Raw genomic sequence first — 15,491 nt, forward strand, 5'->3', positions numbered from 1 at the left:
ATAAATATTTTGGGCAATTAACACATCTTCATTTGAGAAGGAAGTTGATAGTCCACACAGGTGAAAACCCTGCAGCATGGGGTCATATGGACAGATTTGCACTGGATAAAGAAATAATGATGTGGAGTTCCCTAAGACAGGACTGCTCAGAGAAGAAAGGTCCACATGGTGAATCCCATACCCTGAGAAGGTAGAGTGAGAGTTTGGAAGCTGTGTCTGTAGCACTTGAGCCAATTAGTTTTGCCTGTCATCCAGGTTTCTTATTTTTGGTTCAGCCTTATGCTAGGAATCTTCCTGTCCCCAAATTAGCTCAGTGTCATCACTACACTCCCTTGTAGGCTTGCTCATCCAAGCTGTGTTTCTAATGATGAAAAAGAATATTGCTCTTTATTTAGCCATGCTTTCAGAAGATTGTTCTGATAACACTAGTGGCAATCATAAAATAAAAGACTACAATGTTGGGCATTATAAAATAGTTGCAGTGTTGGCAGTTGACAGAAAAAAATTACTTGGTTCCATCCTAGGAGATACTTTCAAATTAGAAATGTGATATGTATTTATTTAAGTCTCTAATGACATTTCTATCTAGTCTTCACAGGGTTATTATCTTTGTGGGAAAGGAAGTGACCAAATGGGGTTCTGCTCTGCAGAATGACTGTAAATATCATGCTAGACTGGACAGCATCTTCTGGATTATTGAGTCTAGTCGCCTACTCTTGAAAACAACCACATGATATAATTGTGAAAAAAACATTCATACTTAATGACTGCATGTCACTTATTTTTCTTCTTGTCTATGATGGCCTACAGAACCAAATGGAATGGGATAAAATGAATCGAAGATGATGTTAGTAAAATGAACAGTTCTCAATGATAGAGAAAATCAGCAAATGCGTTTGGTATGAACATCTCTTCATAGTTGCTGCTGAATGAGTATCTTTATGTTTTACTAAAACATAAATTGAAACATCCATGCCTTTTTTCAAGTGGTGGCTAATATCACCCTTCTGACCAAACTATTTAATGTATTGTCTGATGGATGCTGAGAAACTTTGATGTTTTTAAAAATTTGTGAGAGTTGCTTTCATGGTAGAACTTGCTTTTGAGCAAGTTGATTTTTTTTCTTTTTTTTTTTTCTTTTTTTGTATGTTGAACTGATGATTTACTGAGTCTTCCTAAGCTCTTAAATTTGTGGAATTTAGTTTCCATATATCTGTAACATACTATGTCGTGACATGCCAGATGGAGGAGTGCTTTGAATGGAGAAGGGTATTATTGGTGGACTTAACTCCATCTCTCTTTAGCTCCCTGCTTCATTATGATTTTTGCAATCTGAAAATCACTGTAGTTAATCTTCAAGTAGGTAGTAATATTTTTAGGATGCTAATTTATTGTGTAAAAGGATATTTTCTTGTAAGACACTACCTTGTAAGAAGCAGAATTGTGTCTTGCTGTTGTTCTAACTGCCCATACATTTTTACATAGTAAAACCAGCCTGCTTTGTGTTTGGTAAAAACTACTACTTCTGAGCCTTCATTTACAAAATAAGACACTTAAAACAAAAAGGAACATAGGCTCTTACAGACAGAGATTCTAAGGAGAACACTTACAAATTGCTAAGTGTAGTTGCTTACAGTGGCAGACAACTTCATTATAAAGTACTGCTAATAAACTCATTAAATTCCATCTCAAAAATAGTTATATTATTTTCCCTATTGTTCCTGTTGGATAGCTGTTCTGAATATTATTCTCTGATGTGATTCCGTTTTCCATTGTAAATCACTTCTGTAGTCAGTTTTTTTTTTACTTTGAATGCATTCTTTCCATTCGATAACAATTGTGTCAATCTTTTGAATCTCAGAAATGTTTAGCTTTAAGCTTTCTCAAATAGAAGGAAAATATTAGAAGGGGCAAATTCTTACAAATAAAGTCTGTTGGTAGTGGCAAATTCTGCAATACTGATTCTCAAATTTTTGTCCAGTGTGTATTACTGATAAACAGTCTAACTTTGAGATGTGTATGCAAGTCTGAAAGTACTACCGTTTGTTTTCTTCCTGCATTCCAACATTTTCTTTCCACATAATTTTTGTCCCAAGAGATGCTCCATTTTTTTTAACATATTTTCTAAACCTAGAATCTAGCTGTGCATTAAAAAATGCAGTTCTCTTAGGTTTAGTGATAAACCAACAATGGACTTCATATAGCCTGTCTGGGGCGTATAAAACACAAACTGTTTTTAAGGTGAGAAAAATACTATATATGAAACAAACAAAAAAGGTATTTCATTGTACATTGTCAGAGTTTTAATATATCTCTAATTCCTGTTACACAAGATGAATACATGAGCTAGAAGCCCTCTGTCAGTGGCCATGTCCACAACTTAAAGCAAATAAGAAATAGGCCACCTGCATAATCTTTGTTCTATTCTGATTTTAACTTTGGTACTTGATTTGGAAGATACTTTGTGTGAATAGCAGGTTTCCATAATGATGTGTTTTGGTTGTTCCCTAACTATTCCTAACTTCAGAATGAGTTGTGTGACAACTTTTGGCTAAAACCAGTTCTTTTGAAACATAGCTCAGGCTCTGTTGGAGCACATTTTTGTGTCTTTCTTGACCAGTAGCTGCAGAGTCAGTTTGCTGAACTATGATGTGGGAGCTCCAAGATTCATCTTTTGCCTGAAATTGTTTGTGCCCATACTGCCTATTTGTCAGGAAAGTAAGTATCTGACCATCAGTTATTCAAGGCTGGATAGTGCCCTGTTCACCTTTTGATGCTGTTCTATTTTTTTGTTAATTAATATATAAACACTTACTAGAGTCTGACTGAAACCTGGTTGAGTGCTCTTTACTAAGGTATTGATTTTGTATTACTGACTTGCTGCCTGATTTTATAATTGTGTAAGTATTCTATAAGAAATAGAACAATTTCAACAGGAAAGACTTGTAAATGAGGTGAGTCTTTTCTATCTTTGCTTTCCTTCCTTTCAGTTTCATTTTCTTTCTAACTTCCAGCTTCTTTTCATTCTTTTCTTCCCATTTATATTTTCTTTCTCTTGTTCATTCTGTCCCCAGATTCCCTCCTTGCATTATACTACTCTTCATTTTCTGACATCCCATTAATCTTCCAGTCTTTATGGCTTACTTTCCCACCTCCGCAAGCACACCCACAGGATGCTTAGAAATTTTACAGCATACCTAGTTGTCAAAAAACTAAACCTACAAGCCCCAGACCCATAGTACTATGCTGGGAATGTTCATTAACTCCCACACTGTTTGGAAAAAGAAACTGGTACAGTTAGTATAAGGACTTCAAACCATAATACATGCCTAATATTCCTTCGCTTTCCACTAAACCTGGAAACACCTCATTGGAGTTGGGGAAGGAGATAGGATCTGTCTTTTTTGCTTCAACTATGGTTCTGATCTTTGCAGAAACCCTAGAAAGACTGACATGAATGTGTAGTTATGAGAGTTCCGTGACCTCTGAAGCATTAGGTTTGAGGAGAATGCACTGTTCATCAATGGATCAGAAAACTTGTTGCAGTTGATGGATGTACCAGCAAGTGGATCCTCAGCACAGCAGCTGCATCGTAGCTTTACTGCTGTGGTAACAGTGCAAGTTCCCCACACCTGAGAGGCAGACGAGCACACTCACTTTCTTTGACTCAAGACTGTCTGGCTAAGAAAACTGTGACCAGGGAAAGATGAAGCAGAGTTGCATTGGTCTTGCAGTAGACCCTTTTCATGTTAGTGGCTACTGCTGCTGCAGCCACCAGCAGGAAGAGTGCAATGGTATAAGGTCTCACTGCCAGAGGAGAGTCAAAAGTGGGGTTTCTAGTGGGACGCGTCTGTGATCTCAGATGCTTCTGTCCAGTCTGGGTGCCAGGGTTTCACCAGACCATGTTCTTTAGTGCTGGCAGAAGTCACTAGGAAAAATGACAAAAGACTGCATCTCTAATGTGTGTATGATCAACTGATCGCCCCCTCCATTAATTGCCTGTGAATGCTAAATAAAAAAGCAGTATTCAGTGTATGGATGACAGTGCTTAGTTTCCAAAGGCAATAATTTGAGGCTTTTCTCTTGCTAAATAGCACCCATGCCAGTGTTTAGTGTTGCTCAGTGGAATTATCATCAGATTTAATCTTAATCAAAGGTCTCTTAAACAACAGACCTGAATAGTTTTTGGATAGTTTTCACTCTCCTGTATTTCGGAAAAACTCTGAACAATACAGAGACACTTGAGCTTTTTTTTTTTTGCAGGTGTTGGAAATGATCATTGTGTTGCTTTGCACTCTTAATTCTGCTGGGAGGAAGATGAAATTATTGTCAGCGTTAGAAATAGAAATGTAGAAATACAAGCGTAAAATCTGTAGCCAGTAGTAGGGGCTTGACCTGCTTGCCTCTGCTTGTCCTTGGTTAGTATTTTTTTTTAAGCCTGTATCACATTTAATTAACTGTTTGGCACTTAAATGACAGTACTGTAACAGATACTGCGTGTTAAAACAGTATTACTAGCTACACCATAGCTGAATATAGCTGTACTGTAACTAACCTCGAAATTGTTGTATCAATCACTGGTAACCCACCCCAGGTTAGATATTGCCAGCAGTGCTTCCAGTTCCTTTTTTTCCGTTCTTCTTATTCAGAGGATAGCACCAAAGGAAGCTAAGCAAAGCATTGCTAAGCAATCAAAGGAAATCAGTCCTCTCCTTTACCCTCTGTTCTCTGTTATGCAGTAAGGTTGCCAGTTATTTAATGTTAAATGAAATGAATTAGCAGACTGAACTTAAAGATGAACTTGTCTGGTAAAATGATGCCTCATCATGGATAAAAAAACCCTATAGTACAGTTAAAGATAATAATTATTTTTGAAAATCTTCTTTCTCTAGAATCCTACTCAAGTGGGAACTGCTCTTCAGGTTTTCCATAACCTTGGGACTTTGAAGGATACCATTGCTAATGTGGTGGATGGATACTGCACAGTCCTGGAGGAGAACATAAAAAATGCTTTGGATATCAAAGTATTGACCCAACCATCGCAAACTGTTACAAGAGGTATGATACTTGTTTTACAGAGAATGATAACTGGTTTTTTTGACAGAAGTACAGTATGTTGTCAAATGGAAGAAACTTTCATGTCCAAGCCTGTGCAGGAACGTTTCCCTGCTTGCTTTAACCAGTAGAGGATGGGAGTAGGCATGTCTCAGAAATTATCTAATACAAAGCCAAATTGGGTCTGTCTGTTGTTATTGGGCTCAGAAGTTTTCCTTTATTCCCCATCCCCCCTCTTTTTCCTGACTTGTGCAGAAAATTGTCCCCATTAGTTTGCAACTTTGCTGCATTTTCTTAGCAGTTTGTCATGGCAAGATGAATCCAAATTCTGCTTTCTTTGTTGGTGGGAGGATCACGGGTAGAAATTATTTGCAAGCAATGGAACAAGCCTGAAACTATATTGTGATGCTTTTGTCAGATGGAAATAATTTCAAAGCAGTATATTTAATATGAAGAAATGTTGCACTATTAAACATTTAGTTCCCACGTGTTAGCTCAGATACCAAAGATAGTGAGGAATTGGGTGGGCAGGCAAATTTGAACTTTGGCAATATGAACATTTAAAACTTTTAGAAAAAAACTTTTGCAACAATTTGGGGGTCCAAACCCATAATCACTAGCATAATAAAGAAATGCAGCCCCTCTCAAGGAAAGTGATGGTTTAGAATCTGCGTGCCCTTCAGCTGGAATATCACTTTTTTTAGCTGCATGCCCTTCAGCTGGAATATCACTTTTTTTAGCAGTTTGCCTATGCATTTAAGTTCTGAGCTGGTAATACCTGTATTTTTCAGAGCTACTGTCTCTGCCATTTCACTTTGCTATTACATCCTGCAACAGTGCTCATTGGCATTACGTTGGTGTTTCTGTGGAGGTCTGAATTGGTAAAGCAGGTAACAGTGACGAACATTGAAGTATCCCCGCTGAACTTCAGAGTTTAGTTGACTTCTCAATTGAGACAACTGAGGCCATTCACAAAGCTCTGTTTTGAAGCTATTTTAGGCTGCTTTGACTTTTTTAAAAAAAATCTTATGTCAGAGTGCATAGAGATCTATATCTCTAATATTTTAATTTTTACATGTGAAAGCTGAAATGTGCTGCTGTGTGTTTTTAAAAACCATTTAGGTGGCCCTGGTAGAGCTGCTATGCCAACACCTGGGAACACAGCAGCTTTTCGAGCAGCCCTCTGGACAAACATGGAGAAACTCATGGATCAGATCTGTGCTGCTTGCGGACAGGTACTCAGCAGCTAATTCGTGTTTGTCTAGTCATGCAATTTTGCATATAAGATATTAGATGTCACTTTTCCTCTCAATAAATTCTTTCTTACAGGTGCAGCATTTGCAGAAAGTATTGACAAAGAAAAGAGATCCTGTGTCACATGTCTGCTTCATAGAGGAAATAGTTAAGGTAAAGTTTTGATTTAGCTGAATATGTTTTAGTAATTCTGTTAAGGAAAATGTGATGAGGGAATGCTGTTGTTTACAATTTTACAGTTCCGTAAAAACTCTGTAATTAAATTAATGGGAAAGTGTTCAAAGTCAAACTAACATTGAAAGCTGTATTTATGGTCTGTGAGTTACATCTGTAGGGTATAAACATGTTCTTTTTATAATAATTTCTTCTGTTTTCTTTAAACAGAGCTGACAAGGCACCAGGCACCACTGTCAGTTTTTATTACTGATCATTAATGTCATTCTATAAAATACCATGTGATTTGAGTAATTAATTAAGTCTGTTAGTTTGCATAGGAATATGTGTCTTCATCTAACACTTTCAGCCATCTGTTTCTCTACTTCTTGCAATTTCTTCCTTGAAAAATAATCATGGCTGTTTTTTGAATACCTATTCTTTTCCATTCATTTGCATTGTTTTCTATTCATATTTGGAATAATTTGATTAATGGTCTCCTTCAGTGTTAGGAACAGAATTACTGAAGCTATCTCATCTACCTTAGTAGACGAGAAGAAACAAAAACAAAAGATGTGTTTATGCAGACATCTCCTTTTCCAAGTTATGGCTGGATTTTTAATTCACATGAATTTAATTTTTGAAATATGTCGGGGAAACTCTTCATATGCAAATGTGGTCCTCTCAACAGTGAAAGCAAATAATGAAGGTTAAATACAGCATTTAAGTTTATCTGTCTGTTAAGCCCATCTCCAAAAGCCCTTGCACAGAACATCACCTCTCTATGAGACGCTTCAAGTTTCTCTTTCTGTGTTGTAAAAAAAAAAAAAGCAAATACAAAACACCTCAAAAAGTTTATAAACTTTTAGCGTATTTTCTTCATTAAAAAGTTTGATCTTGCAAAAAATATCTATTGCTGAAGGGTGGAGCCCTTCAGTAGATCAGCATGTTTAAGGAGAAACATAGAAACCTAGAGACAGAAAGAACTCTGGAAGGCTCAGGAAGGGTTTGGATGGAAAGGGAGTGTAGATAAATGAGCTTTCAGTGTCCATGAGTGGCTCCCACCCTGAGCCTGTGCTTCTCACTTTCACTCTTCCCTTTTGTAGAACAGCACTTGAAAAGGGGGTAGGAGTTTTTCCAGTTGTCAAGGATGATAATAGAGGGAAGCCAAAGGAAATCTTTTATCATCTTGGAGAATAAATGAACAGGGAAAATGAATCTTAATAGAAGCTAGATGCAGAGTAATGAAAAACTCATTAGAAAATAAAATAAAGGCTTTTGGTTGTCATATGCTAAGCATGATTACCCTTCCTTCCCTTTGACTTCATACTGCAGGATTGCATCTAAGTGACAAATTGTATTTCCCAAATAAAATCCACCTATTTGTTTCTCCACAGTTATCACTCTTCCAATTAGTTTGCTCTTCAACATGTGTTTCGGTGTAGTATAACACCAAGCTGGACAGTTGTCATTGTCAGTGAGGCAGCTAAGGAGTAGTGGTACATCCTTGTCTGCTGCTACCAGAACACTCTCAGCATGACACGGTACTGCTGATAGCACTGATGCTTTACTTTCTTCTTACCTGAGATGGTTCAGTGTAGCCCAGTGTTTTTCTTGGCCCTTCTCACAGTTACACCATTTGTTCTAGTGTCCCTTGAAAAAGGTACGGCACCAGCCTGCAGATGGGTGAAGTCACACTAAACAGTAGAGCTGTTGTTTAGTCAAAACCAGACAAGAACTACATGCTGCTGAAATTCGAGAGTATGTACAGATGGCTGTATGGGAGTACAGCCATTGTTGTGTACATTGAAAATAGATATAAGTAAGAAATTGGTATTTTGCCATTTACTAATGAAGATTCCATCTCGTATTAATCCAAACTGAAACAACATGCTTTCCTCAGCTAGTGTTCTGGAGAGGGAGAAGAGTTGGATTTTCTTTATTGTATTCAATTTCATTAATAAACTGAGCAAATGAACAAAACAAACTAAAGGTACTAACATTATACCCATTCGCTAGGGCAGCATGCCCACGCCAGAAGATAGGAAAACGAATCATCCACTCTACAGTCTGTGCACTAATTACTGTTACTGATGTCAACATTATTATTATAGTCATCTTCTGCAGCAGCTGCAGTACCACTTTGCCTGTCCATCTGCTTCCTTGTTTTGATTACTGCAGTCCAAGTATCATCCTAGGAAGCATAAGAGAGGAGGAGACCCAGCCTTTTTAAAGCACAAGTCCTTTAATAGCAAGGAAGCTACTTGCCTTTTTTTTTTTTTTTTAAACATTCTCTTTTTTTCCATTGGGGATTTTTTGTGTCTTTCTCTTCACAGATAGCACAGCCTGCATTTTTTCTAATTTTGTATTATGATCTCAAACATGTGCTTTCCGGCCTTCTAATTACCTGTTACCATAATAATATTTAGTAGTGTTGTATCATGTTGTATCCAAAAATGTAGTTTTAAAAACACTAACTAATTAATTAAAGGATTCACAAAAACTCTGTTTAAAAAAAAAAGGAAACAAAACAAAAATTCTGAGGCACAGAACTTGTAAATTTATAAATACTGGGGTTCAGCAGGAGGGCAATGACAACACTCGCATCTTTTCTACACTATGGTTTCTCTTACAGAATTCAGTTCCAAATTTTTCCACCATTAGATGTGGCCAAGAGTTAAGTGACATACCCAGGCTTACATGAGTATCCTGGAAGAATCTGGAGGTTAAATTTACACTGCACTTTTTTCCACTCCTTCCCTTTGCAAATCTAGATTTTGGTATTTTTCCTTTGCCACGGTATGAAATGAATGCAATTTTGAAAAGAAATCATGCACTCGTAGTACATTGTAAAAACTGTTACATTTCATACTAGTAATGAACTATAGATTTATTATTAATCTGTAAATATTAAAATTACAGATTTAATTTCCAAAAAAGATCTACAAGATATTTAAAGGAGAAATAAATTTCTTTTAAGACTGAATGGACATTTTTGTGGTTTTATCTAAGAAAAAAGGCCTTTAATGACTAGATTTTAGTTGAGAAAAAAGGCTGAAAGAACTCAGAATTCATTAAGTTCTGATTTCTAGTTTTGGGGAAAACAAATAGAGATTTAATTGTATACATTTTTTAAAAGGTAGGGTTATTGTTTTCATAATGTTGAGGGTAAAAATTAAAATTACAAATAAGATTTAAATAATGTAAAATTGATATTTTTGTTCACCTAATGACTGGTTATTTCTATCACTTCTTTCAACTGCATAATTCACCTTCAGAGAGCTAATAGGTTACTCCAGTTTATTCTGCTTTATTGCTTCTCTCTTTCAATGTGTAGTGACTAATCCTGCCTCAGCTGTTGTAATACCTAAACTACAATTGACTTCAGTGTAAGTTGCAGCAGAACATATCTTTCTGTGACAGCCACCTTCCTAATTAGAGATAAGAATCCCTCTAAGCCCCTTGCAAAAGAGTTGAAAATGATCTCTGATCCTCATCTATTTTGGGTCCTTCACTCCTACATAGGCATCAGCGAACAGTTCTGCAAAGCGAGAAGCAGCCTTAAAAGCAGCAAATCATTTTGTAGGAGGGTTTTGGGGTGGTCAATAGAAAGGGTGAGCTGGGGTCTCTCCGCTGGGCAGAAGAGTACTCCCTGTGAGAGGGCGGATCTGCCCTTGGTCGCCTTTGATCTCCTGATGCCCTGCTTGTTAGCAGCTAAGGCACACTGCAAACCCTGTCATTTACGTAAGCCTCTGGGTAGAAAAGTGAGCTGAGAGTTGTAGGGAGTGTTATTATGTACTTCGTGGAGGGCTCTTATCATTGCCTCTCCTGATGAACGTTTGGTGAGTAAGCAGGCTATTTTGTTGAGTTGTCAACATTGGCAATATGAAGTGTTAACGGTACAGAAGGAAATGTCCTCATCATTACATAAGATAAAGAAAATAAAGGGAAAATATAGATGTTTATTGCCCAAAGTGTACTTACAGTTCACCTTCTTATTTCTCCTCCCCATCCAAACTTGTTAAAAAATGTTGCTGCTTTGAAATTATTCACGTCTAACATCACATATTCACATTCAGTTGACCCAATTAAAAAATAATCCCAAGTGGAAAAAATTGAAAGATCATCTAATTACTGCCTTATGTGAGTTCAGAAAATAATCTTGTTTTCACCTATTACAAGTATGTGATTTATTTTCCAGTATTCTTTTGCAGAAGCAGAATTGAATTACTTGCATATCATTTCTACTGTGGTTTCTGTTTATTATTTAAGCAATAACAAGGTACTTTGTGGAGATCTGAACACAGGTGAATGAGTAGGTTTTTGATCCCCAAAATACTGAAGATGCTCTTTATTTCAAACCTACAAATTGTCCTGCTGAATTCGGTTGCAAGATTTTTGAGGCCTCTCTTAAAAAAACAAAAAGGTCTTACCAGAGTTAAAGGTCCTGATTCTAGTTTTGGATGGATCAGTGTGTCCAGACAGCCATGCTAAAAGTAATTTGGTTCTAATTCAAATGGGAGGGTCAGAGCCTGTGCACTGGTTTTCTAATGACGCTGTGTTTTCTCTAGAACTTTAATGCCGTTTCTCTGACAGAAATGTGCAGCCGTAAATAAAGGGGATGGTGTGGAGGTTGCGTGAGTTAGTAGGTTATAATGACCTTTGTTCTTTTTCACTTCTGGTTTGGTGGGTTTTGTGCAAATTGCAGTTCGGTGATGACTGAAAATTATTAAGTCAATTGTTTTTCAGTCAGCTTGCTATTCGAAAAGAAATGCATTTACCATAAGTGCCACCTGTTATCATCGTTCTTGTCAGTCTTACCTGAACAGCTACAGGCTGAGTGGACGTGGTAACGAACCACCCTTTCTCCCTTGGATGGGATATGTAGTAGTCAAGGTGAAAGCGTAGTTCGAATTGCTGCTGTACATACTAAATCAGTTCTCTGGATAGAAGAAAGCTGTCAGGTCCCTTGGGTAGTTACTGGCTTTTGGAAACACGAAGTTCATTTACTTCCAGTTGATGCATATCTTGCAGGAATATGGGAGGATTAATTAATGTTTTAAGTAGTTTTGAAGATATAGGACATTGTTTAAGACCTAAGTATTTTTGTTCCTTACAAATTAGTTTTTCTGAGGAATCACTTAAGAATTCTAATATTCTAATAGGGAAAATGCAGAGTCTTAACTTTATTTTCTAGTTAAGAAGGTTCTATTTTTAAAAAAAACAGGTTTTGTTTCTTTTGTCAGCTGCACAGAGAGACCTTTTTAAAATGTTGCACTACTGCTGGAAGTCTAGAAACTATTACACCTTGGGTATAAACTCAGTGTAATGAAATTCTATGCCCTGCAGCAAAACAAAAAAATCAAGGTAATTTTTAAAATCATGGTGTCATTTATTGACATCTGTTCATCTGCAATGTATAATGTAGACAACATTAGAAATTTAAATGCGCTGTTCTTTTAAGAAATTTAATCTCAACTACTTTGAGAAGATAGGAAAGGTTTATTGAAAACGCACTCGGAATTTGTCTGTTTCTTTACTGATTAATTGCACCACTGAGGATGATGGCTTTTTGTTCACAGTCTAACATTTGGCAGTTACGTTGCTATAGAAATAGTGCAAATAGATTTCCTTATTTCTGTCCCATAAGATCTTGCCATACAAAATCGTTAAATCATTTGCATTCTTGCTTTATTGGTGGAAAAAATATTTAGGCTGTCCTTTAAATGTCTTCTGTTTTTAGAGCAACATTCGCAAGTCCCATATTTCTTTATGGCGGAGCCTTTGATTACAGATAGAAAATACTGTATGTATTAGTATGCAAAGCCTGATTTCAGGAGCCTGCAGCAACTAGCTGCATGGTAATATTCACTATATTGTTTTACATTTCAAAGAGGCTTCACAATAAAGATGTTTTTCACATTCTACTCAAAGTATCAAAATTTCTACAGGGAAAAATAAGTTGGAAGGGGATGTCATGAAGTGGGAGCCAGTTTAGAATCAGTGGGTCAGATTTGTTATTTGAATGTTAGAATAGCTATTTTAGACACACACAAATATGATAATTCACAGACGCGAAATTATACTCATTAAGTTCTAAACCTACAGTGTGGAGGAAATAGAGATATTTGTAAAAATAAATATATGTCTTCAGCATCTTCTTGCATTCTTGTCTAATACTGAATAAGGGGGTTACTTCCATTCTCGTTCCTTGAATTTAGATTTAATGTCAGATACTAAATAGTTATATTAAGAACAGAGCTCAAGAGATTTCATTTCAGTAATAGCAAAGTTAATTAGTAGTTTGGTATGTTTTTTAAAAATGAGGTAAGCTGTTCTGTTTTTATGTTTGAAGAGACTTTAAATCAGTTTTCCAGGCTGCAGCATTAATATTATTGTAGAGTAACAGTGAATACAGATCATCAGGTATCTTTGCTCTTATGGTATTGGTATTCAGCCCACTATTGTTCAGTGGTTTATTAACTTACTAGTAGCTATTAGTGAAAATGGGTTATACTTCTTGAACTGTGAAATCAAGTCACTTTCATATGCATAAGTGGGAAGGGGTTTAGCACCTGGGTTCCATCAGCCTGTAGTTTTCTCTACCAAAGATAATCTTGTAATCCTGCAAACAGGCAACATTAATCTAAATTTCAAATCTATACAGCTAGAGTAATAATGTCACTTCACACTATTAACAAGTCTGCATACATGCTATAATACAATGCACTAAAGATACAAAGACTACTGAAAAAAAGAATTTTTAATATGCAAGTATAAATGTTTTTTTTCCCCTGTTCATTCCATACCAATAACAGAATACTGATCTGAATCCCCTCCTTACCACCAGTCGTTGCATAGAAGATGGTTGAATCTGCAGTCTCGGTTGCACTGTGTGCTATAACAGTCCTCTTTTTGAAGTTCTGAAACTCAGCTTTTTATGAACACAGGGTTGCTCATGAATGGCCAGGCCCAGAGGGTGGTGATCAGTGGTGCACAGTCTAGCTGGGGGCCAGTAACTAGTGGTGTACCCCAGGGGTCAATACGGGGTCCAGTCCTGTTTAACACCTTCATTAATGATCTGGATGATGGGGCAGAGTGTACCCTCAGCAAGTTTGCTGATGACACAAAACTGGGAGGAGCGGCTGATGCTCCAGAGGGTCGTGCTGCCATCCAGAGGGACAGAAATGGAGAAGTGGGCTGACAGGAACCTCATGAAATTCAACAAGGAGAAGTGCAAAGTCCTGCACCTGGGGAGGAACAACCCCAGGCACCAGTACATGTTGGGGGCCACCCAGCTGGAAAACAGCTTGGCAGAAAAGGACCTGGGCGTCTTGGTGGACACCAGGTTGAACCATGGAAGTCAAACAGACTGCCTGCATCTATTATTCTAATAAGGGTAAACTTTGTTGAATTATGGCTTACACTGATGATCTTTGTCCAGTTCATGTACACAATAAAGTGAGCCCTACTGCTGAGAAAATTCATTGCCATTTGTGGTCTAGCCTGCCGGACATATTTTGTCTGATTTATGTGTATAATTTCCATGAGCAAGTAATTCCTATGTGAATGGTATGTGTGACTGAGTACTGAATTTTTAAACAGTATGAAAAAGGGTAAAATTATAGTGGATGGGCCAGGCTGGAATCTGATTGTTGTGGTTTTCTATTTTACTCTACATAGATGCAGGTGGATTCCCTAGGAATAACATTTTCAAAAGTAGCTAATTGCTTATAGTCCATATGTCTTTCAAAAGCATCTTTCTATTGCCCTGGTTCTGGCCAGCTGTCCAGCAGGTCAGGACGGCAGAGGGTTGCCCTAATTTATGTTACTGGGCAGTTGTTCAGTTTGTTTCTGAAAGCAAAGAATTGACAAGAGGAAGACAGATCTAAGCTCTCTTGCACTGCCCAAGGAGTTGCATAGGGGCTACTAAATCGTTTGAGCGCCTGCTCAGCTGTATTCATAGAATTATAGAATAGTTTGGGTTGGAAGGGGCCTTTAAAGGTCATCTAGTCCAACCCCCCTGCCGTGGGCAGGGACATCTTCAACTAGATCAGGTTGCTCAGAGCCCCGTCCAACCTGACCTTGAATGTTTCCAGGGATGGGGCATCCACCACCTCGCTGGGCAACCTGTGCCAGTGTTTCACCACCCTCAGCCTAAAAAATTTCTTCCTTATACCTAGTCTAAATCTACCCCCCTTTAGTTTAAAGCCATTCCCCCTTGTCCTGTTGCAACAGGCCCTGCTAAAAAGTTTGTCCCCATCTTTTTTATAAGCCCCCTTTAAGTACTGGAAGGCTGCAATAAGGTCTCTCTGGAGCCTTCTCGTCTCCAGGCTGAACAACCCCAACTCTCTCAGCCTTTCTTCACAGGAGAGGTGTTCCATCCCTCTGATCATTTTCATGGCCCTCTTCTGGACCCGCTCCAACAGGTCCATGTCTTTCTTATGCTGAGGGCTCCAGTATTAGTTCTGGGGAATAAAGTGGTCACTGGGCACAGGAACAGCAGTGACAATATTTTTAATTCCCAGTTTGGGTTGGTAGATTATTAGTTTGTGTAAGTGTAGTTTAGGCATAGGAGCATTTTCACAGCAGATTTTTATGAAAAAATAGCAAGTTCTGTGGCTGATCTTAACCTCCCAACTATTTTGTAGTGGTGCAAAGTATGATTTATGTGCAGATTTTCTCTGCTGTGAGATCAAAATAAAGCTGCAAACAGATAGTACCATCAATTCAAAAATGCTGAGTTAAATGGATCTGCTTTTGGGGGAAAATCCTGTTTTGCCATTATAGTCCTACAGTTGCTTGCAATTAATCTTCATTGATTTAATTCAGTTGTATTCCATGATGGGGAAAATATGTGTATGTCAACCTGGATCTTACCTGTCCTGAGTTTTAGGTACCATCAATTACAGTTAAGGTTCTTTTGCTGAAGAAAGAACATATTGCATGAAAAGAGGAAATAGCATTCTATTATATGCTTGTTGTGGTTTAACCTCAGTCAGCAACTGAGTACCACACAGCCGCTCGCT

At 37.6% G+C, this 15,491-nt stretch overlaps 1 protein-coding gene across 1 annotated transcript in view; it reads left to right on the forward strand.

Annotated features, from left to right (window-relative positions):
• COG5 (component of oligomeric golgi complex 5) overlaps positions 1 to 15,491 on the forward strand; it is a 194,212-nt gene that overhangs the window by 121,547 nt on the left and 57,174 nt on the right. The window contains exons 7-9 of the mRNA XM_019474575.1: positions 4,893 to 5,058; positions 6,178 to 6,290; positions 6,385 to 6,462. Coding sequence (XP_019330120.1) covers positions 4,893 to 5,058; positions 6,178 to 6,290; positions 6,385 to 6,462 — 357 coding nt within the window. The remainder of the gene's footprint in view (positions 1 to 4,892; positions 5,059 to 6,177; positions 6,291 to 6,384; positions 6,463 to 15,491) is intronic.

Source organism: Aptenodytes forsteri, unplaced genomic scaffold, assembly GCF_000699145.1.
Source record: "Aptenodytes forsteri isolate BGI_AS27 unplaced genomic scaffold, ASM69914v1 Scaffold137, whole genome shotgun sequence".
Lineage (NCBI taxonomy): Eukaryota > Metazoa > Chordata > Aves > Sphenisciformes > Spheniscidae > Aptenodytes > Aptenodytes forsteri.